Source organism: Prinia subflava, chromosome Z, assembly GCF_021018805.1.
Source record: "Prinia subflava isolate CZ2003 ecotype Zambia chromosome Z, Cam_Psub_1.2, whole genome shotgun sequence".
Classification (NCBI taxonomy): Eukaryota; Metazoa; Chordata; class Aves; order Passeriformes; family Cisticolidae; genus Prinia; species Prinia subflava.
In genome coordinates this window covers 81,577,462-81,605,392 of record NC_086283.1, presented here as the reverse complement: position 1 = coordinate 81,605,392, position 27,931 = coordinate 81,577,462, and the positions used below count along the sequence as shown (strand labels likewise).

The 27,931-nt window shown below is 41.2% G+C and overlaps 2 protein-coding genes across 6 annotated transcripts in view; one reads left to right on the top strand and one right to left on the bottom strand.

The window, feature by feature from the left end:
- Positions 1–27,129, bottom strand: part of DNAI1 (dynein axonemal intermediate chain 1) — a 147,668-nt gene extending 120,539 nt beyond the window's left edge. For all 3 annotated transcript variants that reach the window (XM_063423542.1, XM_063423543.1, XM_063423544.1), the window contains exons 1-9: positions 26,994–27,129; positions 15,410–15,481; positions 13,495–13,581; positions 12,500–12,580; positions 10,596–10,722; positions 9,118–9,218; positions 8,166–8,339; positions 6,417–6,476; positions 4,221–4,355 (exon numbers count right to left, since the gene is read on the bottom strand). In XM_063423542.1, coding sequence (XP_063279612.1) covers positions 4,221–4,355; positions 6,417–6,476; positions 8,166–8,339; positions 9,118–9,218; positions 10,596–10,722; positions 12,500–12,580; positions 13,495–13,581; positions 15,410–15,481; positions 26,994–27,026 — 870 coding nt within the window. In that variant the 5' untranslated portion in view covers positions 27,027–27,129. The remainder of the gene's footprint in view (positions 1–4,220; positions 4,356–6,416; positions 6,477–8,165; positions 8,340–9,117; positions 9,219–10,595; positions 10,723–12,499; positions 12,581–13,494; positions 13,582–15,409; positions 15,482–26,993) is intronic.
- Positions 27,130–27,568: 439 nt separating this feature from the next.
- FAM219A (family with sequence similarity 219 member A) overlaps positions 27,569–27,931 on the top strand; it is a 95,974-nt gene continuing 95,611 nt past the window's right edge. Inside the window, exon 1 of one of the 3 annotated variants that reach the window (XM_063423546.1) lies at positions 27,569–27,825. In XM_063423546.1, the coding sequence (XP_063279616.1) occupies positions 27,766–27,825 (60 nt within the window). In that variant the 5' untranslated portion in view covers positions 27,569–27,765. The remainder of the gene's footprint in view (positions 27,826–27,931) is intronic. The other 2 variants (XM_063423547.1, XM_063423545.1) reach the window with 2 other exon arrangements.

Here is a 27,931-nt window from a genome sequence, read left to right as displayed (position 1 = left end):
CCTCTCCTCTCCTCTCCTCTCCTCTCCTCTCCTCTCCTCTCCTCTCCTCTCCTCTCCTCTCCTCTCCTCTCCTCTCCTCTCCTCTCCTCTCCTCTCCTCTCCTCTCCTCTCCTCTCCTCTCCTCTCCTCTCCTCTCCTCTCCTCTCCTCTCCTCTCCTCTCCTCTCCTCTCCTCTCCTCGAATCTCCTCTCCTCTCCTCTCCTCGAATCTCCTCTCCTCGAATCTCCTCTCCTCGAATCTCCTCTCCTCGAATCTCCTCTCCTCGAATCTCCTCTCCTCTCCTCGAATCTCCTCTCCTCTCCTCGAATCTTCTCGAATCTCCTCTCCTTGAATCTCCTTGAATCTCCTTGAATCTCCTTGAATCTCCTTGAATCTCCTTGAATCTCCTTGAATCTCCTTGAATCTCCTCTCCTTGAATCTCCTCTCCTCTCCTTTCCTTGAATCTCCTCTCCTCTCCTCTCCTCTCCTCTCCTCTCCTCTCCTCTCCTCTCCTCTCCTCTCCTCTCCTCTCCTCTCCTCTCCTCTCCTCTCCTCTCCTCTCCTCTCCTCTCCTCTCCTCTCCTCTCCTCTCCTCTCCTCTCCTCTCCTCTCCTCTCCTCTCCTCTCCTCTCCTCTCCTCTCCTCTCCTCTCCTCGAATCTCCTCGAATCTCCTCGAATCTCCTCTCCTCGAATCTCCTCTCCTCTCCTCTCCTCTCCTCTCCTCTCCTCTCCTCTCCTCTCCTCTCCTCTCCTCTCCTCTCCTCTCCTCTCCTCTCCTCTCCTCTCCTCTCCTCTCCTCTCCTCTCCTCTCCTCTCCTCTCCTCTCCTCTCCTCTCCTCTCCTCTCCTCTCCTCTCCTCTCCTCTCCTCTCCTCTCCTCGAATCTCCTCTCCTCGAATCTCCTCTCCTCGAATCTCCTCTCCTCGAATCTCCTCTCCTCGAATCTCCTCTCCTCGAATCTCCTCTCCTCGAATCTCCTCTCCTCTCCTCGAATCTCCTCTCCTCTCCTCGAATCTCCTCTCCTCGAATCTCCTCTCCTCGAATCTCCTCTCCTCGAATCTTCTCTCCTCTCCTCGAATCTTCTCTCCTCTCCTCGAATCTCCTCTCCTCTCCTCTCCTCTCCTCGAATCTCCTCTCCTCTCCTCGAATCTCCTCTCCTCGAATCTTCTCTCCTCTCCTCGAATCTCCTCTCCTCGAATCTCCTCGAATCTCCTCTCCTCGAATCTCCTCTCCTCTCCTCTCCTCTCCTCTCCTCTCCTCTCCTCTCCTCTCCTCTCCTCTCCTCTCCTCTCCTCTCCTCTCCTCTCCTCTCCTCTCCTCAAATCTCCTCGAATCTCCTCAAATCTCCTCTCCTCAAATCTCCTCTCCTCTCCTCGAATCTCCTCTCCTCGAATCTCCTCTCCTCGAATCTCCTCTCCTCGAATCTCCTCTCCTCTCCTCGAATCTCCTCGAATCTCCTCTCCTCTCCTCGAATCTCCTCTCCTCAAATCTCCTCGAATCTCCTCAAATCTCCTCGAATCTCCTCAAATCTCCTCTCCTCAAATCTCCTCTCCTCTCCTCTCCTCAAATCTCCTCTCCACAAATCTCCTCTCCTCTCCTCAAATCTCCTCTCTTCAAATCTCCTCTCCTCTCCTCTCCTCTCCTCTCCTCTCCTCTCCTCTCCTCTCCTCTCCTCTCCTCTCCTCTCCTCTCCTCTCCTCTCCTCTCCTCTCCTCTCCTCTCCTCTCCTCTCCTCTCCTCTCCTCTCCTCTCCTCTCCTCTCCTCTCCTCTCCTCTCCTCTCCTCTCCTCTCCTCTCCTCTCCTCTCCTCTCCTCGAATCTCCTCTCCTCTCCTCTCCTCGAATCTCCTCTCCTCGAATCTCCTCGAATCTCCTCGAATCTCCTCTCCTCGAATCTCCTCTCCTCAAATCTTCTCGAATCTCCTCTCCTCCCCATGTTCTTTCATGGATTACATCCTTTCTCTTCCAGTCATGCATTCTTTTGACCTCTTATTCTTGTTTTCTCTCTCTTTTCATTCAGTCCATTTTCAAAGCCTAATCTTACTCCTACCATCATCTCCAGCTGTAGCTCTAGTTCTTGGATCTTCTTTTTCATGGCCTCCTACCACAGCAACAGCTTCCATGAGAAATCCACCTGTGGTAATAGCCACTCATTTTATCTTCTTCTTGCCCATGGGTTGAATCTGGTGCTATTTCAGTAGCTACCATAGTTTTTGTTGCTAATACCTCGCCTGACCAAAACAATGGTGGAAATAGATGGTGGCTTCTAGCCATTGCAGCTTGATCCAGATCAGCCATGTCTCCTGCTTCATGTTCCAGAGTTCCCTTCAGCAATGACCAAGTACAGTTTGGCCTTAAAAAGCACTCAGCTGGAAAAGTTATGTTTCAATTAGCATGGCATAATATATGTAATCTATTACTTAGCAGCTCCACAAAACCTACTTCTCCACTTACTGACTTGAGGCCAGAAATACAGATTCTGATACCATCAACATTTAATTTCCATATACCTACATCTGAACAGACATAATGGCTGTTGTAAGTCTGCTTTGAGCCTTGGAATACTTCAGGTTTCATTTTTCCAGATAATGAGTGAAGAATTCAACAGATTTTTCATACACTTCAGGTTGGTTGACTAGCCTCACAGAGAACCTCAGTTTGGGACACTGCATCAAGATGCTTTTTCTTTCACTTATTCAGTGCATCAACTTTTTGGCTTCCCTTCAAGTCTCCTGGAAAGTGTTAAGCGTGAAAAGCAAAACACCAAAGAGACAGATATGATGAGTGACTGGATTTCAATTTCCCACTGTTGTCAGTGGAGTGGGCAGCAGGTGTTTTACAATATGGTTTCGCTTTATTTTCATTTAGTTTTTAGCAGTCCACCCTTTAAGTCTGTAATTGTAACATTGACTTAACTCTCCAAAACATATTCAGGTGAAAGGTTTCCTGGTTTTCAAAAGGACTGTGATTTTCCATGGCACAATTCACAGGAAGAAGCCTGTCAGAACATCCCGGTCTGTTTATACTGTAAAGTTCATGTTGGCACAGTGCTGCTTCATGGCTAAACCAGCCAAATCCTCTGCAGTCATATCAGCCATGTGGTATGAAAGAGCTAAAGCCAGTTTCAGGACTCAGCTCTTACTACACACACACACAGAGATATAGAGACAGACACATTATCTATCTATCTATCTATCTATCTATCTATCTATCTATCTATCTATCTATCTATCTATCTATTGCTATATCTGTATCTATATCATACTTATGTTGATATGTCTACACCTATGCTAGAAGCAAGTTATTAAGGGACTTCCATGATTCTGTATTATAATTCTCAGTGTATCTTGCTCCAGTCATTACAGAAATTACTTCAGTTTGCCTTCAAAACCATTTTCCTTAGACTGGGGAAGAAAAAAACAGCCAGTTAAACAATAACAGGAACTTCCTGAACCCCTTGAAAGCATTTTGGAACATGAAGAAAATCTTTCAGTGTTGCCATATCATCCTATATATTGCACATTCAGTGTTTGAAGTGGGATGATATTTTTAAGATGGGGATACTGTCACTTTGATGGAATGAACTGTGTCATTCCCACAAGGTACTCTAGGCTACTCCTGACTCTGGATTAGGAGTCAGTATCACAGTCACAGCAAGGTCATAAGCATCAGCTTAGGGCATGGTAGGTGTTAGGACACCTGATATTCTGAGAAGCATGCCACTTATATATATATATATATAATTAGAAAATGAATAAATGTAATTCTATAAAATCATTAAAAATAAAATAAAAATATTGAGAAGTGTTTTACTACAGCGCTATATTTTGAAATAATCTTAAACTTCAGTGCCTTTCAGATTGAAACATTGTATGCAAAACTATTATCACTCACAATTCTTTGAAAAATCAGAGTGTTTCTACCTATTTAGTTCTTTTATCCTTCACATAATAATCAAAAATATGACACAAACACAGTGCACAAAAACCAAAAGCTATATATCTCATGTGGAAATCAAGTTTGAAAATAAGATTATGTAAAATCAAAGTCCTGTTTTATACAGCCCAACAGAAATCTTGTTTTGGGAATACAATTTCTAGTAAAAATGATCTTTTGCATTTCCTGAAGGTGTTATTTGCCTACTAAGACAGCAAGCAACACAGCCAGCATTCACCTGACTTGTTCTACAGATGCACCCACCACCACTTTGAACAGCCTTTTTCCCATCATAATGAAACATACCGGTGGCTCCACATAGGATATCTTTCTTCCAGTTTTCTTATCTTCTTTCTTTACTGCTGCAGGTTTTGCTTTTTCTTTCTCTTTTGCCTTTTCTATTCTCTCAAGTTCCTCCATATAGGCATCATAGATATACCACTGAGAGACAGACAGAGGCAGGATTTATCAGAACCTGATTATATTCCTGAGAACAGCCATCTACATCATGGCAAAAATATGACAGTTATCACAATAGTACCACTGCTGCTGGAATTAGCTGAACATCTGTCTTCTTGCACAAAAAGTGAAGAGTTGAGGTCCAGGATTTTCAAAGCATGATGGGGCATGTCTTATTTTAAGAACACATTACTACATTCTCAATTATTTCTTTCCTCCAACACTCCACTTACTGCTTTGACTTTGTCCATACCTTTATTTTTGCAGGACTTTGTTTGGCTAATTTACCAGTGTTTAATAGGAAACATGCATTAAGCATTTGCTTTATGACATTTCTCATGTGGTGTTAGAAAATTAAATTATAGTTGCTTAACACAATTTAAATTTGGACTCCAAGTCTGCAGCGTATGATCAAATGGAAACTGAGAGCAATTTTACATCTTCTGCTATGCCACATGCCACACGTCTTATTTGAGTAGATCTGAAAGTAATTTCTCTTAAGAATTATTCATTAGTATTGAAATCCTAGTATTGTATCTGAAGCAGGTTTATTTCTTTCAGGACAAAACAAAAGGCAATCTGACACATTAGCTTAGGATAAGGAGTATGATTCAAACATAGAATATAGATTAGAACATTGGAATAAAGGTAGCAGAACTCTTAAAAAAAAACCAACTGTATTGTGTTGTAAATTTGCAGGCAGAAATGAGATGGAAAGATGTTCCAAACATCAGGGAAAGGACAAAGAAGATGAGACAAGTATGAGAAGGAGTAGAAAAGTTTGGAATAGGAAATTGTGAGCATAAGAAAGAACATAAAGGAAAAGAAGAGTTGAGGGAAAAAGACTTTATATAAAAACACTATTTTAGACCCACTGACAATTTCAACAATATAAAAAGAAATCAATGGATAACTTTTCCTCTTAGCTTTCAGATATTTAATGTAAAATCTCAGGGGCTAATTATCTTAAAGACCTCTGTTCTAAGTCTCAGAACATCTCACTGTCAGAAAAAAAAAGGGAAGAAAACTCCAGCTGGAGGGAGAAAAGATCTCAGGCCAATCACCCCATATTTTCAGGTTTGGAAACAGAATAGATTACAATTCTTAACCTTCACTCCTCTTCCTATCATTTTCCTATAACAGCATTTTTTAAGTTGCTGCCATTATGTTAAAGGGTCTTCCCCTCCTGTCCTTCTGCTCACTGGTAACAAAGTTATATTTTCAATACCACACTGATACAATACTTTGAAACAATGTTTATTTCTTTGACATACACAATGACATTTTACAAATATCTGCAAATTAATCAGCAGAACTGGCTGGATTCCCTTTCCACTGAAAGCTGTAATGTATTTTTTGTGTGAAATTTCATCCAAAACAATTCTTTTTTTACATTTTTAAGGAACGCAGAAAATGCTACAGAGCCTTTCGTCATTAATGGATAGGCACATTTCTGCTACATAAAACAGAGTCAAGTCTCTTGCAACAGGTCTTCCATGTTCCTTATGCTGTAGTTCTCATTTGGTTCAGCTTTGGGCTTTAGAAACCTGTTTTTGCATAGAGCTAAACTTAGTCGAAGTAAAAACCCAAGTGCTGCACATGCAGAATTCTAAGCAATACTCTAAGAGCATTGTATTGCTCTATGTCCCTAGAGCAGCCAGTACCCTGCAAGCTGCAGCCCACCTCTTGCTGAATCCAAAATTATTCTCACCCTGTGGTTTCCCCATTTCCACTCACTTAAGACTCTCTAAAGAAGAAAGGTCAGGGTGGCTGATCAAAAAATAAACCAGTGAAAAGCATCTAAACAGAGACACTTAACCTTAGACATACAAACCATGAGCAAGTTCACCCATTAAAGCAGAAGAGAGGGTCATACTAGCTTGTTGTCAGATTCAAACCAGAAATCAAAGCCACAGTAAAGGAATTCATTCCACTGCAAGGAACGCAAACACAATAATTTGGTTTTAACTTTCTCACACCTCAATTTCCAAAATATATTCTAAAACAACTTTAAAGATAAAAAGGATATAGACAAATACATACCTGGTTAACATTGTCTGCGAAAGTCTCAAAAGGTGCAGGGTCAGTTTGATATCCTTTTTCCTGAAAAAAGAAGCATGAAGAAGCATAATTTCAGCACTGAAGCCCTCTGCAGTGACAAAGTCCAGTTGTGGAAACTGTACGAATAACTTGAGATCCAAATGACTCCTAGGGCACTGCACAATGGTATTGGTGATTGTGCAGCTACAAAAAGATTTTGTTATGGACCAAAAGAACCTTCACAAGACCTTCTGATTTTTCCCCACATACTTCAAATATTTCCATAGTTAATTTTGAAGGAATTTAGAATTTTTTTTCACCTCTACCATTTGAAATGTTCTGGTACCAATTATGGTACCAGTTATGACATCCTACCAAATTTGAAAAGTTTTGTCCTATATATTTAAAAGCCAGTTGAATACAACAGTCAGAAAAAAAGAATTTAATAGAATGAAACTTATAAACTATTCATCTGATGCTATTGAAATAATATTTTTACCATCTTTATATCAACATTCTGAAATAAATTAATATATTTCTGTGAAACATTCCTTTAAAGAACAGCATCTTCTTTCAAAAAACTCTTGTGTCAGAACACTTGTAAGAAGCTGCCTGTAGCATTTCCCTGACTTCTGAAATGAAGACATCTCAGAGGTGGAAACTGCACATCCTGTACAGCACATAGCAGTACTGTGCAGCTATTTAAGGCCTATATTCTGTTTTTTTAAAGGCAGAATCATACAGAGACACACAAGCTTCTCCCAGTAAAATCACTGGAAAGAGAATATGCAGATCTGGGAACAAAGAAATAAGATATTCCATGGCCTCCACTGGGATTTTTGAACAATGCTGAATCTTAGCTCAAACTTCATAGCAAGCACCCCAATGCTGGACAAACTCTCCTGAGATCTTCTGTCTCCAGCAGCACAGTATATCTCTCCGAGTCCATCATATGTAAAGACATCTAACCCTAGGTGTAATGGCTGTAAGATGACAGGCTCTTTGGGGAAATATACACTCCAATCATAGCAAGGAAAACAAAAGAATTTTCTCTCTGAAACTTGCATCCCTAATATAGGAAACTCCTTTTTGAGCACTCTATCAGGAGCCTACATCACCAGGATTGCTCAGTCAGAAGGCCCCATGAAAACTCAGTCACAGGAAATGGCTGTAACTTCGGTAAAAAGCTTAGAGAAGGAACATAAGGTTTGGGTCTGTACTTATTGGAAAGTGCATGCAGAATGGGAAGAAGATGTACCACATGCAAGAAGTACAGATTTGTCACACATAAGTTGGTTACTTTAGTACCCATGCTTAGTACAAGCACAAACACATTTGTCCTTTCAATATATGGACACTTATTGCTCTGCTCTATTAATAAGAATTCAAGTACAACACCATGAAAGTACACAGTAACAAATAGAAATTGCTTCCACACATTCCACGTACTCAGCTGCTACCCTAACATTGCTCTGTACTTTTTCAGATGAGAAAATAGACACCAAAAATATCATATCCAAGCAGAAGCTTAAGGATTTACAATAGCATCAAAACTTTTTGTAGGCTGTCCAAGAGTTCATGAGGCAAGAAATTTTCTGTCACCATTTTCATCACACCAAATGTTTTACAGTAGTACAATCACTATACCTTTTTTCCTAATAGCATTGACAGATCATAGGATATGACACAGGTGATCTACATGCTCTCTCAAAGGAAAGATCCTTCAAGTGACTGAAGGAAACAGCTACATACCCGCAGAGGATGATGGTATGTAGCTGAACCTCTCTCAATGAAGTTGAACTGGTTTGCAAGCTTCTTCCCTTTTTGAGGAGGCGGCTCTCCTCCCCCTTCTGCCTCTTCTGTCTTTGCGGCCTCAGCTTCTTCAGCTGCTTCAGCTGCTTGTGCCTCCTCTTCCTCTTCTGCAGCCTGCAAGAAAATACAGCAGTGACTCCACCCTGAGAGAACCAGTTGTCTCTTTCCTTAGACTGCTGGATTTCTGCTGCCTAGTGAAGCAGACCGTAATTTTGAAGATTCAAAATTAGGAGATTTCCAGCACTCAGATCAAGGAGATTCTGAAATGATATCTGAATGGGAATGTAGAATTCAGGAACTGAAATGGCTTTAAAACAAAACCTGACATAAGAGAGATAATATGGGCTTTGGTAAAATGGACTCAGGGACCAGAAGATTTTGTTAAGAGTCCTATTACCCTGTATTTTCATTTTCTTGCTAGACAAGTTTCACCTGAAATTCTGACATTCTGTGAGTTCTGTGTTGGTAAGAACAAACTTCTCTACAGGCTACTCCTTTCCTATCAGCCAACTGCCTTGTAATCAGGCCACTACTACTTTTATTCAGTTATGCCTGCTGCTTTCACCCCTCCAGATTCTGTTTTTCACCAATGGATGAATGAATTTTTCACCAATGTCTAGAAAGATTCCAGATCCCAGAAAATTACACTTTATTTTGATGTAATATCTGGATAAAGACAGATCTGGTATGATCCCCCTACTCAGTTTTTACAGCCAAAAAACGGCAGCAGGACCACAGCTGCCCAGCAGGACCTGAAGGTTCTTACCTATAGCACTGACATCTCAGATGTAAAAGAATCAGTCACAGAAGCAAACCCATTTTATACTAATGTAATTTAAAAGCTAATACTAAAAATAAAATGGACAGCTCTTAGCTGGCTATAGAGAATTACCTCAGCATCTCCTGTGGGTTCTTCATCTTTACTCTCTGTCTCTTCTGTTGCCTCAGCAGAAGCCTCCTCAGGAGCCTTTTCCTCCTCAACAGGAGCCTCTTCTGGTGACAGAAAGGATTTGTGAATGAGCCCAGAATAACAGGACATCTTTGTCAATATTCTGTAGATCCTCTGTCTTCTGAAGCATTGATATACATATGTATCATTCCCTAATGCTGTATCATTAGACAACATAGTAACAAATTCCCACTTAGGAGAACAATTGTTTGCTCAAAACCACAAAAGCTGACAATAGTATTTCTAGAATTCATCTGCAGTACTTCTGAATGAAGTGAAATAAAAAATAAATATTTTGACTCAGAGCAAATTTCTATAAACCATTTCTGATCTGAGTAACTCTACTTCGGGTATCCCTTCAGCTCTGGACCTTTCTATCCTCCAGAACTGTCTGCAGTTATTACAACTACTAAGAAAGTTTTCAAGGCACACAGAAGTTATAACATGGTTGTTCTTATCTATATGGATAAAAATTAATATAGTCTTGCCAGAGAATGTTGGATGTCTACATTCCAATCACGGCCTTGAGAATTGAGTCACTTGAAATTAATTGATTTGGAATCCATGAAAAGCACTGCCAAAAATCCATGATTTCATGGCATTGAAAATCCCATCAAGCACTTTGCCCTGCTTCCAATCATCATGCATAGTTTGTTAAGTGTAAAATAAAGGAGGCACTGACCCTCAGAAGTTCCAAGTAAGAAGTATTCTCAGGAGCTTACCCAGTGTTATCATTGTGCCTAGCAGTTACCACCTTGACAGAACACTCATTGCAACAGAAATTCTCCCTTCACAAACAGCACAAATACATTAAATCACTAGCCAGTAAATCCTCCCCCGCTGAAAATTCAAAGCTAGAACTCTTTACTAATAATAGAGCTTTCAGTCTCTGGTTAAAGTGTTAACACTCTTAGGTGTTCTTGTCTGAATACCTGAGAGTGTTAATAGTAGCTCAGATCAAATCTGCAAGTAGTTCAGGGTTTTGTATCTACATTGTCTGAAAGTAGATGTCTTGATAAGAATTTAAGAATTGGTCACCGCATGTGATAGTTTCCTGAACAATCACCCAGATTCCAAACATTTCTGCTTTAATACTTTAAATCATGTCTGAAACTTTCAAAACAGGCTAAGTAGTTTAGACATGTATGTCCAACTAATGGTAGTGAAAGTTGTTTAAAAGACACTAAATAACTTTGAAAATTTCAGTGTTAGCATTCAAAAGACTCAAAAACACACATGATTTTCTAGACTGCAGTGAACATCTGGCTGATTATTTTTCTAATTTTGTTTGCCAACAAGGATGCAAGCCAAAGTAGGAGCTGTTTAATTCTATAGTAATGCAGCATGATCGTTCCATCATGTTGAATAAGAGGAACCAGTGCCTATCTGCCTATTATTGTGACTTCAGACAATAAAGGCACCTGCTTCAGTGCTTGATCTGATACTCTGGCGTCTGCCTTCATCTGAATCTTTGGGTACCAAATATCCATTCAAAGTGAAGTGAATGGCTGTTTGATCCATATCGTCCACTAGCTTGTATGCTTGTTCCTACAAAAGAAAATCCCAACAAAATCATAGAATCACAAAATCATAGAATCCTGGAATAGCTTAGGCTGGAAGGGATCTTAAAGAACATCTTGTTGTGACTCCCTGCCTGGGAAGGGACACCTTTCCCTAGCCCAGGTAGCTTTAAGCCCCATCCAACTTGGCTTTGAACATTCCCAGGGCTAGAGAATCCATAATTTTTCTGGGCAACCTGTTCCAGTGCCTCACCATATTCACAGTAAAGGACAGCTCAATCTGTATAATTTAGTTTTGAGTTGCACCTGAAAGCAATCAGAAGCCACTAAAGAACACAGACTGTTCAATAGTTTTTTCTTATACATATGATTGCTTACTGTGTCAGTGACAGCATAGAAATTAGCTCAGTTCAGTCATTGTGGAGAATTTGAAGATATGGATAACTGATCACCTGTCTATACACCATAAATATGGAAAGCTTCAGCTCCAAACAGAAGAGATTTGATTTCACAAGAATGATTTCCTTTCTCTGCAATCATCTAATGGTTGGTCAAACATGTACAGTAGCACAGAGGGGAGACAGACTTGGGAATATTTTGCTTGGTTTTCTCTTCTCTTATGCGTTGGTTCTGACAGGGATAGCTGTCTTCACAGTAGCTACTGTGGGGCTGTATTTTGAATTTATGCTGAAAAGTGTTGATAACACAGGGATGTTTTGGTTATTGCTGAGCAGCACTTGCACAGAGTTCTGTTTCTCCCCCCACATCATCACTAACTCACCCATCTGACCAAAAGATATTCCATACCATATGGTGCCATGCTTAGCGTATAAATCTGGGAGAAAAAGAATGCTGGAGGGAAGAAGAATGGGGGATGATTTTGGAATGACAGAGTGTATTTTACCAAGTAACCATTAACACGGAGCCCTGCTTTCCTAGGGATTGTTGAATATCTGCCCCAAGTGGTGAACAAATTCCTTGTTTTGCTTTGCACAGCTTTTGTGCAAAGTTTTTATTAAACTGTCTTCATCTCAACCTGTGAGTTCTCTCACTTCCACTCCTCTGATTCTCTCCCCTGTCCTACCATGGGAGAACAAATGAACAGCTGTGTGGGCCTTAGTGGCCAGCTGGGATTAAACCACCATACCTGCCTAAAGTTGGGAATAATTCAATGCCAAAGTTGGAGGAGCTGTCCCTATGCCCTTTCTTCAGAGTGTGTAACCATTCCCAGGGAGAAGTGGGAGGCAAAGCCATCACTCCACCCTTCCCATGTGACTGCCTGTGTTGCTGGCTGTATATGATGGTGGAAGAAGTTTGCTCCAGGGTAACAGTGTGAGCCCTGCACATGTAAATGTGAAGGTGTGACTCTTGGATATTTTATGGCTGTCTGTTGCTCACTCCTAAATAAAGCTTGTCAATGATTTCACAAAACATGTTTCTGAGCTCTCCTATAATTCAATCTTCATGTCTGGATACTGTGGAAGAATTCTTACAGGCTGAGAAAACCCTTGCCCTTTGTCCTTTAACCACCACAAAATGAGAAAAGTAACTACCTGAGATTAGGTGCATTAATTACCTTCACTGACAGATCTTGTTCTGACATTTTGATATCCTACTTCTAAATAAATGTATCAATGCTTTTAGACTTTTATCCTCTATAAAAACCCTTTAAGAACCACTGGCAGTAAATATGTAATAAGATGTAGCCACATTAAAAGAAAAGTTACCTGGTTATAAACCAAAAAACCCACAAAAACCAATTAATTGCAAAAATTTTCCAGTTTTAGGGGTCATGTTACACTTACCTTAAAGCTGAATCTGACAATATCCTGGGAAATATGGGGATTATTAGCTGTCAAGGTACGTGTAATTTCCATTTTTAATTCCTTTGGAATGGAAACAAAATAGTATTGTAAATAAAACTTCACTACTAATACCACGTACAGCAGCAAAAATCACCATGTTTCTGCTCGGTTCTGTGATGTTCTGCTCATTGCAGATACCCGATGTGCAGGTGATGCCACCACAAGTACAGTGTTTGTGGCCAGCCTGACTCAGAGGGGAACCCAGAACAGTCATCTTGCTTCCTACCACAGTATTTCAATGAGCTTTCTTGATTTCAGTTCCTACCTCAGACATGGTAGCACTTGAAAAATGCTAGCTGCATTTAGTAGGGTGAGACAGAAAACTCGTGTCTTTAAAATTTATACTGCCCAAAAGTAAACAATAAGCTCAATAGAAGTACTTTCAGGATTGACCACTGTAAACAAAAAAAAATTACTGCTGTTAACTATTTTTACTGCCTGAGTTGGGGGACATACATAAAGCTTCCCTTTCACAGGTAGTTTAAGGACAGGGAACAATGCTAAAGTTTTATAAGGCAGAGAGAAGAGAGACACAATTGAAGTTGGAAGGGCCAATTGTAATGTTACTGAACCAATCTGGGAAGAAATAGCAATAAAATTATAGGATACTTCCCTGTCCTGTGTATTGCACAAAGGCACATAAAAAGCTCAGGGTTGGCTCCGGGTCGTCCTTAACTGAGTGAAGCCTCAGCCCCATTTTCCCTTTTGGATTAGCTCCAGGCAGTTACAGTGTTTTAAGGTCAGAATTGGGTTTCAAAGCACATTCTCTCTGTTTTCCTGTTGAAGCCATTGCAGTTGGTACTGCAGACACTGTACTTCAGCAAGTACTGGAGTTTTACTCTTGCAGAATTTCCTCCAAAATCAGTGGGTAGGCTTCTGCTTGTGGAGTTTTGTGCACACACTTGTCATGACAAGACAGGCATTGCTTTACTCACAGCTTCACTCAGCTCCAGCTGATCTGGGGATCTGACTGCAGCCCTTGCTGACCAGTCCTCTCCTGTTTCAGGAGAGTCACTTTCATCCTAGAACAGGAATAACAAGCTCAGTAATGCAACAAGACTCTGACAGTTTTGCTCCTTGACAAAGCAGCACTTCTTAAGGCACAGAGCAGAGATAAAAACAACATTCCCCCACCCATCTTCACTTGGAGCAGAGCAGAACACAAACAGCAGGCCAAAATCTGAAGATTTTCATATGGCTACGCTTGCCAGCAAGAGTTCAGTGGGTTGGTGGAGCTGCAGTCTGAAGATAATTCCTGCCCTGGTACAAAACTGAATTAACTCCAATAACAAAACTCAAGTCATTACTCTTCAATCTCAGTATAAAAGTTGGCAATTCTGTTTCCCTTGCCACATAATATCCAAGGGTATTACAGGACTTAAGGACTGCTCAAGGGCACAAGCCAAGAACCTGCAATTACTCCTAATATGTTATTCTATAAGCTACTCTTAGAATTTAGCTTGAAATAAAGCTGCAGGGATGTGGCTTCTGGAGGAACATTAACCAATTTCTTGCAAAGACCAGCATGTCTCCCTTCTCCCAACAACAAACTGCTGCTCTCCTTGGGCTAGCACTGGGTTGATGTCACTATATAAGGTCATTAAAAAGAAAATGAATCACTGCAGGAATGAATTTCAATTAATTGTCTTACAGAAAAAATTGTCAGAACACAAAGCTGCTGATTGAAGTGCTTAACTGCTCCAGGCAAAATTTCTCCCTCAGTTCAAAATGTGTAATGAGTTGATTTAAAATAAATCAATCATTCTTGTAAATACAGTTCTCTCAGGCCTCCTAACTTTACAGCCATACAAAGCTGAGGATGAGTCCAAGGTTTAAGTACAGCTTATGGCTGAAGCTATAGAGGCTGGACGCAGCAATGCTTTGAACCTGCAGAGCACCACAAAGGTACAAAGCATAACACTGTGTCAAAATGAGCAGTGACTGAAAGTAACAGAGAATTTTGCATATTCCAAGAGCCCAGAGAAAGTCACAGGCTGCAGCCTTATTTCTTTCCCCAAGGGAGCTGAAATGAGGCAAGCTGTAAGGAAGGTCAGGCACTCTGATGCACAAGAGACGATGACTGCAGAACTGTTGTTTGTGATTTAATGCTCCCCACACGAACACCTGCTTGTAGGACATTTATCATACACAATTTGATGCCAGTTAGTCCAGTGGCTATTTTCCAAGTGAATCAGATAAGAAGTATTGTGTTTTTAACATTTTTCATTTAAAAGTAAATAACTTCCCATTTTTAAATGGTAAAAACAGGAACATTTAATGAAACTGTGATTTGTCCCAAGAAAATGAAAAGCTGTTTATTAATATGCCTGTTTAAAGGCATGTACACTGTTCTTCCATCCCTGTCGATGGAGCTAAATAAGAGGATGGTAGATTAAATCAGGGTGTTCTAATAATTTAATTGCCCAACAGTAAAAACATTATCGTGATTCAAAGAAGTTAAGGCTATTTTCTCTAAGATTTGTACTTCTTAAGTGAATATGGGCTATAATTTGAACTTTCTAAACTGAGTAGGCAGTTTTCTCATAGTCTAAGTCAGGGTGTACTTTGGAATTGACATCCCAAACATTTTATTTTCATCTTGTCATATTGTATTTTACCCAGATTATGCCTTTCTCCAGGTGATATTTTGTGTCCTAACTTGCTAGTGCATTTCCCTTCTCAGCAGAAACCTCCAGCAACCTCTTACTGCTAAATCCATTGATATTTTACCAACTTTATAAAAAAACCCTCATGGTTTTTTGGTCAAAACCCTCATGGTCAAAAAAAATCTTTTTTGCATCTCATAGCTAAAAGAAGGAAAAAACATTTTTTAAGACTTGAGAATCTTACCTGTTTTTTATGTCCAGCTTTACCAGCTTTACCAGCTTTTCCTGCCTTTCCTCCTGAAGGTCCACCTTGGCCCTAAAGTGAGAACACATCCAATGTAAACTTTCAAAGCGCCTTTTTTCTGAATTTAACCAAAGCAGAATAAAAGTTTGATGCTTGCTCCAATGGTATGCTTTAAAAGCTGAGTATGTCAGCATTCTGTCTATAAATTACCTGAAGGAAAGACAGTCACTTTCACAACACAAGACAGCAATTTTTCAGCATGAAAAAACACAAGGCTCCATCCCAGTACAACACAACTAGTCTGTCCTAGTCTGTGATACACCCAAACATCATACACATGTTTTAGTGCCTTGGTCAAACACACTAAAAGGCTGCTCCTGTCCCAAGTGCTTGAATGACACAGGGTGCCCAAAGACAGCAGATCCACACCCACAAAGCCATAAGCACTGAGAAAACATGGAAAACACTGATGAACAGCTTGGAAATTGACCATTGTCAACCTCCCTGCACACATGAAACCCCAGAAAACTTATTATTACAGGCTTTAAGAAAAACAATTCAATAGTTGTTAGAGGGTGCTTTATAGAGGGACCATACCCAGAGTGAAGGAATAACACAAGGGCACAACTGACAAAGCTTTGTGAAAATTTAACAGAAAGTGGGAGATGAAATGAAGAGGATCCTTTTGAGGAAATGCTGAGGGACAGACAGGACCATGAACCCTGAAGGAAGAGAGTGAGCTGATAAATCAAACAAAGGAAGCAACATTAGAAACCTTAGCAAGAATAGTTTCAGGATGGATCACAAATAACATTTGATGGTATGGATGAAAAAAACAGAGGAGTTACTTGGAAAAAAGTGTTCAACTTTGTGACAGAAAAGAAGGGGATACTAGACAAGAGGGAAAGAAAATTAAGAGGGAAGGGAGAGCAAGCACCCATGGGCTGATTGATTTTCTTCAGAAGAAAATTAGAGTGTCTCTTTCAGTTCAGATCAAAGGTCCACCTATCGAAGTATCTCTCACCAACACTGTTCAAAAGAAGGTACCTATTCTATTCTCTCCAGGATGACCTCTTAGCTTGCCCAAGTGACTTGAACCCGAAATGCTTTCCTTTATATTCAATATCAATGAACCTTTTTCTCGACAAATTTATTCTGTGAATTTGGAATCCATGCACATTTTTAGCATACACAGCTTCCACAACAAGGACTCCTGCAGTACAACTACATGGTAATGCAAAGTACCACTGCTTGCTTTTTAAGTCTGCCATTTGCTTCTCCCACCTGGTTTTCCTTCTTCTTCTTCTGGAAAGCCCAGCTTTATCACAATATCTATTCTTCCTCTTATCTTCCATATGTCTTAGGAATACTCTCAGGAGCACAAGTGTCCACAGAGATTCCTACACTCTCTTCATGATTCCCCTTCCTTACGAAAAATAAATATTCACTTCCACTACCTACTTTCTGTGTATTAAACAATTAAGCAGCCATAAAGACTCTGACCCAGAATCCCCAAGCATTGTTCATCAAACCCCATTACTTCTTAAGACTTGACAATGAGAATTCAGAAAAGAAATATTTTCAATCAACAAAGTTCACCAACAATGTGAGACTGTGTCTCTGTGTTATTTCTCTTTGTACAAGCTAAAACACATAAAATTGCTGTTACTAACAAGGCATTAGGGATTATCTTCTTTCCAGAAGATACATATTAAAAGCTGTGAAAAATGAGCAGAACAATACATTTCTATGCTTAGAAAATGTGCCTCATTTTGAAATACAAATTTTTGTGATGCAAGTGGAGAAAATAAAAGTTACAATATTTTCTTTATGGTCCCACTGTGGGCTGATTCAAGAGCAGAGAGGTTAAGAGGTCCCATGTCACAACCACTACTGAGTTGACTGGATCACGCAGCTGGCCTCTCTCCCCTGTGTGACTGCTTGGCAATGAGCAACAGAGGGTTCTCTCCGACAAGGATCCCATTATGTGTAGATTAGAAGTGACTTAAGCAGATTTTCAGAGCAGAACTTTATTCAGATTCAAATAAAAATCAAATTCGTAATTTCAAACATGAAATGAAGTCTACTTACTATTCCCCTTTGTAAATGCATTTACAAAAGCATTTCTCCATTAGCCGAGTCACTGCCAAGGCAATCTGAGAATAATTAGTTTTAGCAGTTGCACAGATTTCAATTAACATAATCTGAAGAGCCACCTGTGAATAAATATCTGCAACAGTATTAAAATCTGAAAGTGAGACCAAAGAAAAGCTAGAGCTAGGAGTGCACTGTAAGGAAGCAGCATAAACCTTGACCTGCTCCCCCATACCATAAAGACTTTGTAGAGTACAACATGAACAATTTTTCTAATCGACCAGGGACCTGTGGCTAGTTGGCTCTATTCCTCTTTTCTTTATATAGCACTATCATTGTTTTACAACTTGAATTTAATGATGCAGGCCTGGTATGATAGAGAGACCCTGAGGAGACTCAAGATATGGCATGGAGGAATACAGGCAGGAGATGATCAGGCATGGGGCACATTCTTGGCATCACACTTGGCACTACAGCTGTAAGCATCTGACCACTGGCCAGCTACGAGAGCTGCAGACCTGCAGACAGGGGAACTGAAGAAAATCTGGTTTAGGGGTAGCAAAAAAGTATCTACCACACTAAAAAGGCACCATATGCAGTAATATCAGGTGTAATGTGGAGTGCCAGATCAATGGAAAAGGGAAATGTGAAAATATATTAGGTAATATATGAAAGAAAATCCAGGTGAAGAAGAAATAATCAAAATGGTCATCTTATCCTCCCCAAAGAAGGTCTCCGGTTGCTGACAACTTATCATAATATCCCCACCAACACCACCACCAACAGCAAAATTAAGCCATCAACTTTAGTAATCTGAACACTGGAAGAGGGGTGAGCACTATACCAGAAAAGAGGTAGAAACTGGAAAGCTTTCATGCAACAGTATCTTTAACAGTACTTTAACAGCAGTATCACTATTAATGTGGTTTTTTGCACAGAAATATTTTCTTTAATGAATACATCTGGACTGACGATAATGTTTAGACTAAAGTTTCTGTCACATCGACATGAAATTTTTAGTTTTATAGGTTATGCCTTCTCTTTGCCCATAAACAAGACTTTGAGTGCAACAAAGTTTACAGACTATTGAAAAATACAGACCCAGGCTCTGAAAACCTTAATTTTGACCCTATGCCTGTTTTTAACCTTCATCAAAGTATGGCTGTTGTTTATGACTGGGAGGAGATTTCATTGTATCTGTCTGTGAGATTTACTAGCCTTCTCTCATGCCTCATAGCCTTTGGGGCTCCCTGGAACTAAGCAAAGTAGTTCCCTACAGCAGGGAGCAAGCACATGACTGACAGGACATAAAATTATACCTATTATGTCTATATTTTGAACTAAAGAATTCCAACCACTCCATCCAACCTGAACAGTTATGCTTTAGAACTACTTTGTTTTCACATTTCAGATTCTTGGTCAGATGCTGCTGTAAGGACACAGCCTATACCAAAGACATGATAAACCTGAAGTAAGAGGATGGGAACCAGCATACAGAGATCAGCGTGGGTCTGGGGCTTTCTTCCATGTGTGCTCCACAAAGATAGGACAGCCATACCTGGAGCAGTCTAAGAAGGAGCAAGTAGTTAGCTTATTCTGGGGTCATTCAGCAAAATTCTTGTCTTCTGTCCAGATAAAACATCCCTCAAAATGCAGAGAGGAACAACAACAACAACAAAAGTTGAGTGACATATTTGCTGGATATTCTGGAGTCTTGAAACTGAAGGTAGAGGCTGTAACTACACTTGACTCCGTACTCTACAGAAGTCAGCATAAAAAGTAAAGATATTGCTCTGCAAGCATCATTCCTGCTACCGCCATCTATGGTGCACTAGGTTCATCCCAAAGTATCTCAAACTTTTGGAACCCAGCTGGAAAGTGGCACAAAGATGAAAAAATAAGATGATAAAAGATGAGATTGTAGTATTTTGTCAATATTAGCAATAGGTGAAGGTCATCAAAACTAGCAGATCTGTTTAGAACTATTATAAGAAGCAAGCTCAGGAGCAAATAAGTCAGCCAAGAATACAAAATCTTTTACTTTATCTCCTAATTCAGATAATAGCACAGACAATACTGCTGTGCTGCTTGATGAAAAGGGCAATCCTGACATTCCTTTTTATTAGTGTATCTGTGCTTTGTTCATTTGCTGGGTTTTTTTGCAAGCTCCCACTCTCTGTAAATCTTTCCAAAGCCAGCACACTTTCCTTTGTCATACCTTTTCTTAAAAGTTCCCTCTACCACATTAGCTGTAAAGAGTCCTCAAGAGCACCTAGGTGGTCTGTGTCCTGCCACCATGGCTTCCTCATTCTTCTTTTTATTGTAACAATGCATTGTTCATAAACTATGATTAAAAATGTAATCCTTTTCGTCTGACAGCTACCTAAAATACATCACACAGTGTTTGTACAATATGGAAGAGGTCATGAATACATCTGCAATACAAATAAAAAATAAATTATAACTGTGAATCAACACAATGATTATATATTCACTAGTAAGACATTTACAATAACTTGCCTTCATATGCATGTTTAAAATTTAAGCACATTTTTGTGTATCACTTTAGCTACAGGGGAAAAAAAAGTTACCAGACTATTATTAACATCTTAAAGAGAAAGAAAATGTGGGAGTTAAGGTTGCCGGGGAAACATTCATTTCATCCCATTGGGCACAGGCATTAGGATACACAGCTTAATTCCATAGTCACAGACCTTGTTTTTTGTAGGTTTCCTGCCTCACTTCAGTCCTCCCAGCTTATGTTGCTATAGATTATTGGTTTATATTGTTCAGCATCTACAAGTGGTGGCAGTTTTTTGTAATCTACAGCCTACATCAGACATCCAGCAAAGAACTATTCAATCAAAATAGTTACATTTTAGCAAATTCTAGTTAAACTAAAGATGTTTTTGCTATACTAAAAAAAAAAAATTAAAAAAAATTAACAGTCTTGCTAAATCTTCCTAATAAATGTGCTTATATCCCTGGCTTCAATAATAGTATTCATTAATAAGAAGAGGAGTGTGAATAATCATGAGGAATTTATATTAGGAAAAAAAATGGAGACATGGTTGCTAGGGAACTAAGGAACAGGCAGGAGGCATTAAGGACTTTCTCAGCTCCAGGTCAGAATTATAACCCTGACTACTCCAGGAGATGCTCAAGTGCTCCAGAGAAAAATGCCAGAGTCAGAATTAAGAGAGGCTAATCATGTTTTACTGTCATGACTATCTTACATTAAATAAATTAACAGATTGCCACACTTTCAACAGTGAAAACATATGAGAAGCTCATAACAGTCACAGTACTTAAATGAAGTCTACAGAAGACCCAAGTGACTGTCTCTTTCTGGATCTTGTTTCCAGGGTGTGTATGATAGCAGCACCTAGGAATTCTTCCCTGGGCCAGACATCTACCATGCAACAATCCAAATTGACTATTGATTACAGCAAAGATACCATAATCCAACAGGATGACAAAAATGAAAAGAGAAAACTGATGAAAAGTGCTGTTCTAAATGCAATTTAATATTCCTTTCCCTTCTCACAGCCCCCTCTATCACAGACAAGCCACCGAGAGTTATAAATAGCTACAAAATCAAGTCCTTCAGCAGGGAGTCTTCCTGCTGCTCAGCTATCCAACAAGCATTTCCAAATGTATTTTGGGTAGGATGTCTGGGTAATATATATTTAATTTTTCTGGAGTCATAAAATAGGAAAACAAAAATAAGAAGAAACTATTGGCTACTTTCTAAAGACTATTGCTGTAAATGAAAAAAAAAGTTTTAAAAGAAAGCCGTACCAGGCTGGCATTTCATAAGAGGTATCATCTTTCTGCTTTCAAAAACAAAAAGATGGAAAGGCCAATCATCAAAACTTGCAATGTTTAGCAGAATGTTTGCCCTCAACTCTCTAGTAATGTTACCAGATTACCCTGCAACGAAGAAAATTAAAAAATCACATTCAACCATACATCCAGTTTTTGTTCTTCTTGTTTACTGTATCCACATTTTTTTCACATTTCTCTCCCTTTTGCTGGTGACATGACAGTCACTAATTGCTGATCTGAGACTCACTAACTGAATTTATACAAAACAGACAGGACTAGCAATACCTACTGCTATTTGGTATTCTTGACTGAATAGCAAAAACTCTGAAGTTTTTTCCAAGTCTGTTTCCTTCTGAACTGCTTTTTCCTGGAGCCCTGCTTTTCAACTATTTTATCACTTGCTGCACAAATCTTCTGGCTTGTCAGTGGCAATTCTGCTGATAAATCATCCTGGTGACCTAGGAAGCAGAGATTTACTCTCAAGAGCCCTTGTTCACTTAAAACCAAGTTGAATTCTGAGCACAGAAATCCTCCTGGAAAAATGTGTCTATTCCTCAGGTTCAGTCCCAAGGCTGGCCCTGACTATCCAAACAGCAGATGCTATTACCACATGTGCTATGCAGCCATCCAGAATAAAGGTTGTCCCTACAGCCTTTGCTGTCTGGTACAGCCTTCTCTCATACTGCCAGAATAAACTGCCCCTTTCAGACTAGATCTTTTAATGGGTCACCATATGGTGAGGAGCCAGACACCACTATTCAGTGGCTCCTTGAGAAATGTAAAATTTTTCCTTATGCTTAAAGCGTAAGAGTGGACAAGTAGACCTGGATTCACAGATCCAGCCTAAAACACCAGAGACCTCAGCAGCAGGGATGATGCAAGTTGGACACTCTGACAAACTGAGGTGTCAGTTCATATTAAGCAAATTTTCCAGGAGCTGAAAACTGATTACATATTAATGAAACACTCATCAGGGCAAATGACAAACCCAGACTATATATTTATAATACCATTAAAGAGACATTTCTGTAGCCTTTCTGCTCCTCATGCTGGCTGCCACCATAATATAATCAGGCTACAAGGCTGAGCAATCACAGAACACTTCTGTTAAGTTAACTTCATCTTCCTGAGCAGAGACAAGACTTCCTCTTGGAAGGACAGCACAGAAATTAACTAGAATTGCAGGGAAAATGTAAGTACAAGTACGGTGTTGGAATTCTTGTCTCTTTCTAGCTCCAAGGTCAGGATAAAGATACACGGGAAATGCAAATGTCGAGTTTGGTCTCGGAATGTTTATTATTTCTTGAAAGATTAAATCCGAAATCCTAAATTTCTAGGACTCCAACAGTAAGGTAGTAATGGCTTGTCAGATTCTAAAAGAAAGAGGCAGAACACATTATGAGAGCTAAGACTGGCATTTCTGTAAAACTATTTCATTAGTTCCCTGCTAGCTTTTTATTCCTGTTTTGAATATTAGCAAACTCCATAGTAAACCACCACTTGGCACAAGGAGCAAGAAATCACAGCATGGAAACAAAGTTACCTCCAGCCTGCCCTGCAGCAGATACTTATTTGCACACACCAGGGATGCAAATTTAAGAGCTATTTGCCAATATATTCTATGTTTTCTGAGCAACGCTAAATGGAATGTTTGTTTTATATTCCATGGACATTTTAATGCATGTTTAAGAACAAGTAAGCACCTTAAAAGCTTTCTCAGGGGAAGAAAAAAAAAAAAAAGAAAATAAGAAAATACAAAAAAAGTGAACTGTGTCTCACTGTTTTCTGTATTTGGGGGTCTATTTGTTTCTTTTATGATTTGCTGAAGAGCAAAGAAGCTGTTTCCATGTCAGTGGGTGTGCAAGACCACAAGGGCAACAAGAAATGCGTCTCTGTCCTAATTCACTCTTTCTTAGTACTGCTTAAGTTATCTGTTTCTGCGGTGGCGTTAACCCTAACTGATAAGATTGAACGGTCTGGTTTTGTATTTTAAATGTCAAGTGTATGCAAGGTCTGCTAAGGAACCATAATGAGATCATGCTTCTCCTTGAGGTGGGTGCAGCCACAGAGGTACACACTAGCACACCATGCCTTACACAGCTCGTTCAAGGAGGTTTTTTTAGCTACATAGCAAAGACATGGAAATCTGAAACAAACACTTCCAACCTATCAAACATGTTGAAAATACCAATCTCAAATCACTGGCTACTTTCATCATCAAGGACCACACATGGGACTGAAACGAGAACAACAGGGTGCTGTTCCTCGCCCTAACACTTTCGGCATGTCCATGCACATGCCACACACATCAGTGCTTTTAACACCACACTTCTGAGTGTCCTGTTTGCCATGCTCAAGACCTCATTTTTCAGGGAAGCTGAGAATCTGATGCTCCCATTCCCTTCAGGCTCATGCAGGAAAGTTGGCTTATGCCTTTCCATAATTCTACGTCCCTACAAAAAGCTGTTGAGTTCAATTGTGCTTAACATATTTCAGAACTGAAAGGAATGGTGTTATTGAAGTACAAAACATACATAGGTTTTATTTCCAAAGCTTCATTGGAAGAACAAAGATCTAGACATACAACATTATTTTAACACTGAAATCCTGAAATCTCTCATTAATGTAGATAAACATATGAAAGCCTACAGGCACCTATAAATAAGGCTTGGTCAAGTCAAGCAATTCACAGAATTTAAGTGTTATGATCAACCCAACTTTGACATATTTTCACCCATCAGGTGGTTGGAGACTGAGCTGGAGGCAGAAATCATCTGGATAAAGTCAAAAAAAAGAGTGAAATAAAGCAAGAAACTGATGTTAGAGGAGAAGGCAGACACAAGACAGGCACAGAAGAAGAGCAGACATACACACACAAGGGAGAAGAAGAAAAAAATAAGAATTGAACACAAAGCATGTGAAGAACATAGAGTCATGAAAGTAGAGGAGAAGCTGGAAGTGATATATGGTAAAAGGGAACAGGTGTACAGGTTAAGTATTCAAGCTTTGAGAACAATCTCAGGAAGAAAATTTTCAAAGTGAAAGCAGTTAGCAGTGAAAAACCTAATAGGCAGAGCAAAATAAAGCAATGTATAAAAATCAGAGGGATAAAAAGCATAGGGATAGAGGGAAAGAGCATAATACTACAGAAGAATTCTTGTAAATAATTGGAATCTAAACCCTGACCCACCAATTAGTTTCACAGTGGCCACTCTGGCCCAGTTGATATCAAACATCACACCTTGGTTGAGCAGTGAGTAGTGCAAAGGCATTCACCCCCCACACTCCCAAAGGCACTAAGGTGTCATCTGTACTCTGAGTCAGCGAAAATGAGGCAAGAGCCTCTGGACTCAGAACTGGGTAGTCAACCACACAATTCCTCCACTGCAAGAATATTCCAGCAGATAAAAGGATGTGAAACAACAATCAGATTTGACAAGTTCAAGGCAAATATAGGATATGTAATACAGGACAAGTCCAAATTATTATCTTTTAAGTTATTGTGATGAAAGTTATATGAAAAGCCAAACATCCCCAGAGTGTAAACAGCTTATGATGTTTCAAGAGCTTTAAAATAAGAGGAATGCCTTTACAGCACATTTAGTTTTTTTAAGCAACATGTTAAGCAAAACCTTTCCATTTTAGAGTATTTGAGATAATGGCTACTGAAAATGATTGAAAATATTTATGTAGAAATTCTGAAAATAAATTGAAATTCAGAGCAAGCATTTCATCCTTAGTTTAGTTTGTGTCATTATTAATTTTTTTTTTACAATTTTAGCATAAACATCTTCATTATCTAGGACTAGATGTGGGTTTTGATTCTGAGTTTGTGCCCTTTGAAAACTTTATAAAGTCCTTTGTATCTTGGTACTTATTAGTACTTACTTGGGGATCAGGAACATCGGAGTGATCCTCTCACTCTTGCTTACATGCCTGCTAACCCTCTTCCCACTAACCCTAACATCAAGTACATTGGGATTGATCTAAACATGTTAACAAAAGGGTTTTATCAGCCAGGCCATCATCCGCTCTTAAATCAAACACTTTGATACTCCAGTAGCAGACAAAACCCAGGAATTAATCGCAATAATCTCAGTTTTTCATCAGAAGATGCATGCAGACATGCTCACACAGAGCCCAAAGGATTACAGTGAGGTTTCACAGACACAGACCCCACAGCACTTTAAGTTTAGGCCAGGAAGGGTAGCAAATGATTCCTCTTCACTGCTTGAGCTGAGCAAAGACCAAATGGCAAAGCAAAAGGAGCAAAAGGAAAGAGACAAAACTTACAGCTGGGTATAAATTTTTTTAAATTTTGTGACAAAAATTATTTTATCCTGTGTGCTCAGGAGGTCCTTGGGCAGGCTGGAGATGCTTGAGTGCATTAGAATCTTGTCTTGGAAGGGATGTTACATACTGGAAGCATGATGAAATGGCCTGACAATGATGGCTGAGGACTTTGTAGTCTCACGGGATTGAACAGAGTGTGACAGAGTGAGGGGAGCTGCAGCTTTGGGACAGGCTGAACAGCTGTGTAATGCCACAGAATTCTGTGAAATGCCACAGAAATATCAGGGTGTCATGGGTAGCTGAAGGGACAGATTGACACAATATGATGCAGCCAGGACTCAACAAGGCCAATAGGGGTTCTGCTGACTCCACTGCCACACCCAACCCTGTGGGTTACAGATTGGTGGGGCAACCTAAGTTCTCACCTCTACCCCTCAGCTCTGCTTAGTAGGACCTTAGTAGGGTGTACACTGGCAGGTGACAAGGTTACTGTGAGCCCACAGTGTGCTTGTGCTGCCAACGGTATCACGTGGTGCATCAGGAAGACTGTGGCCAGCAGGTCAAGGGACCCCACATCTCCACTGGGCCCTAGCTGAGGCCATATCTGCAGTGCTGTGTCCTGTTCTGGGCTCCTCAGCACAAGGAAAACAAGGAGCTACTGGAGAGGGCCCAGCAGAGGCCAGAAGGATGATCTGGGGTTGGAAACATCTGTTTTATGAGGAGACACTGCATGTCCTTATGCACTTCTGTCCCTGATCAATCTGGAGAAGACTGAGAGAGGATCTCAGTAATGCATATAAATGTATCAAAGGTGAGTGCCAAGGGGATGGTGCCGAACTCTTTTCAGTGGTACCCAATGACAGGACAAGGAGCAGTGTCCATAAACTAAAACACAAGAACCTCCATCTCAAACTGAGGAAGAACGTCTTAATGCTGAGGGTGGCAGAACACTGAATAGTTGCCCAGGGATGTCCTAGACTCTCCTCTCTCTAGACATCCAAATCCCACCTGGATGTGTTTCTGGGTCACCTGCTCCAGGTGGCCCTGCCTTGGCAGAGCGGTTGGACTGGGTGATCTTGGGGGGTCCCTTCCAGCTCTAACGATTCTGTAAACCCGGAGGGAAAGATCTGCGCTGCACACTGTGACGTGATGGGTAGCGGTCTGGGGAACACTGGTGTCGCACCAAGAACAGAGCTCAGAGCAGGAGTCGAGGGCAACAGGGTCACACCGGGGCTGCACAGCGACGCTCCCTCTGGTGGGCCGCCGCCTCCCGTGAGACGCCACAGTGACGCCATTCGGGTGTGACGTCAAGGCACGTGCGGTGACGTCACGACGGCCATGCCACCACCGGAGTGCGGCAAGCACTTACCTGCCGCCTCTTGTCGGCCGCCTTGGCGGGCATGGCCGTCCCTCACTGCAGCGGCCACCCTGCACCTCAATCCCGCACCCACCCGGCAAGCCGGAAGTTGATGTCGGCAGCCATGGCAACGCGCCGGAAGCGGCGGATGGACCCGGCCATTCCCTCACCCCCCCCGCTCTCCCCTCGAGGGAGAGAATGGTACATTCCAGCTGACGCTGCAAACAGAGCTCCGCGGCCCAGAGAGTGACAGTGGCCCCGCCCCGTCATGAATATTCAAATAGGGCGCTGTCAGGGGGAACGCAGCCGCTGGGCCTCGACCTGGTGATCGAGGCCTCTGCCGCTTCATGAATATTCAATAACGGGGCAGGCCTCGGGGAACGGAGATACCGGGCACAAAACTAGTTGCAGCAGTCACGCACTCAAATGAATAGTCAAAAGAAGGCGGGGCCGCAGGGATACCTCCGTTCGGTCACCGATGGTAGCGCTCTCGCCTGTCATGAATATTCAAAAGGGGCGGGGGCAGCGGAGCCCTTCATCCGGGCCCCGACAGAGGTACAGTGGCCCCGCCCTTCATGAATATTCAGACTGGGGCGGGGCGGCGGCCGGACCCGGAAGCGGCGCGGCTGAGTCACGGCGGCGGCGGCGATGAGGCAGCCGCAGCCGCGGGCGGTGTCGTTGTCATTGTCGCTGTCGCTGTCCCCTCTCGACGCCTGAGGAGCCGCCCGCGCCCGCCCGCCCCGCTCCTCGCTCTCCGCCCGCCGCGTTGGGCGCCGCCGCCAAGATGATGGAGGAGATAGACCGGTTCCAGGTGCCCGCCGTGCGCGCCGAGATGCAGCCGCTGGTGAGGGGCGGGCGGGCGGGGCCGCGCTGTGCCCGGGTTGAAATGACCCCGGTGCCGAAGGGGTTGCGCACCCGCTCTCGGGTGTCGGCGCTGCAGGCGCGGCGGT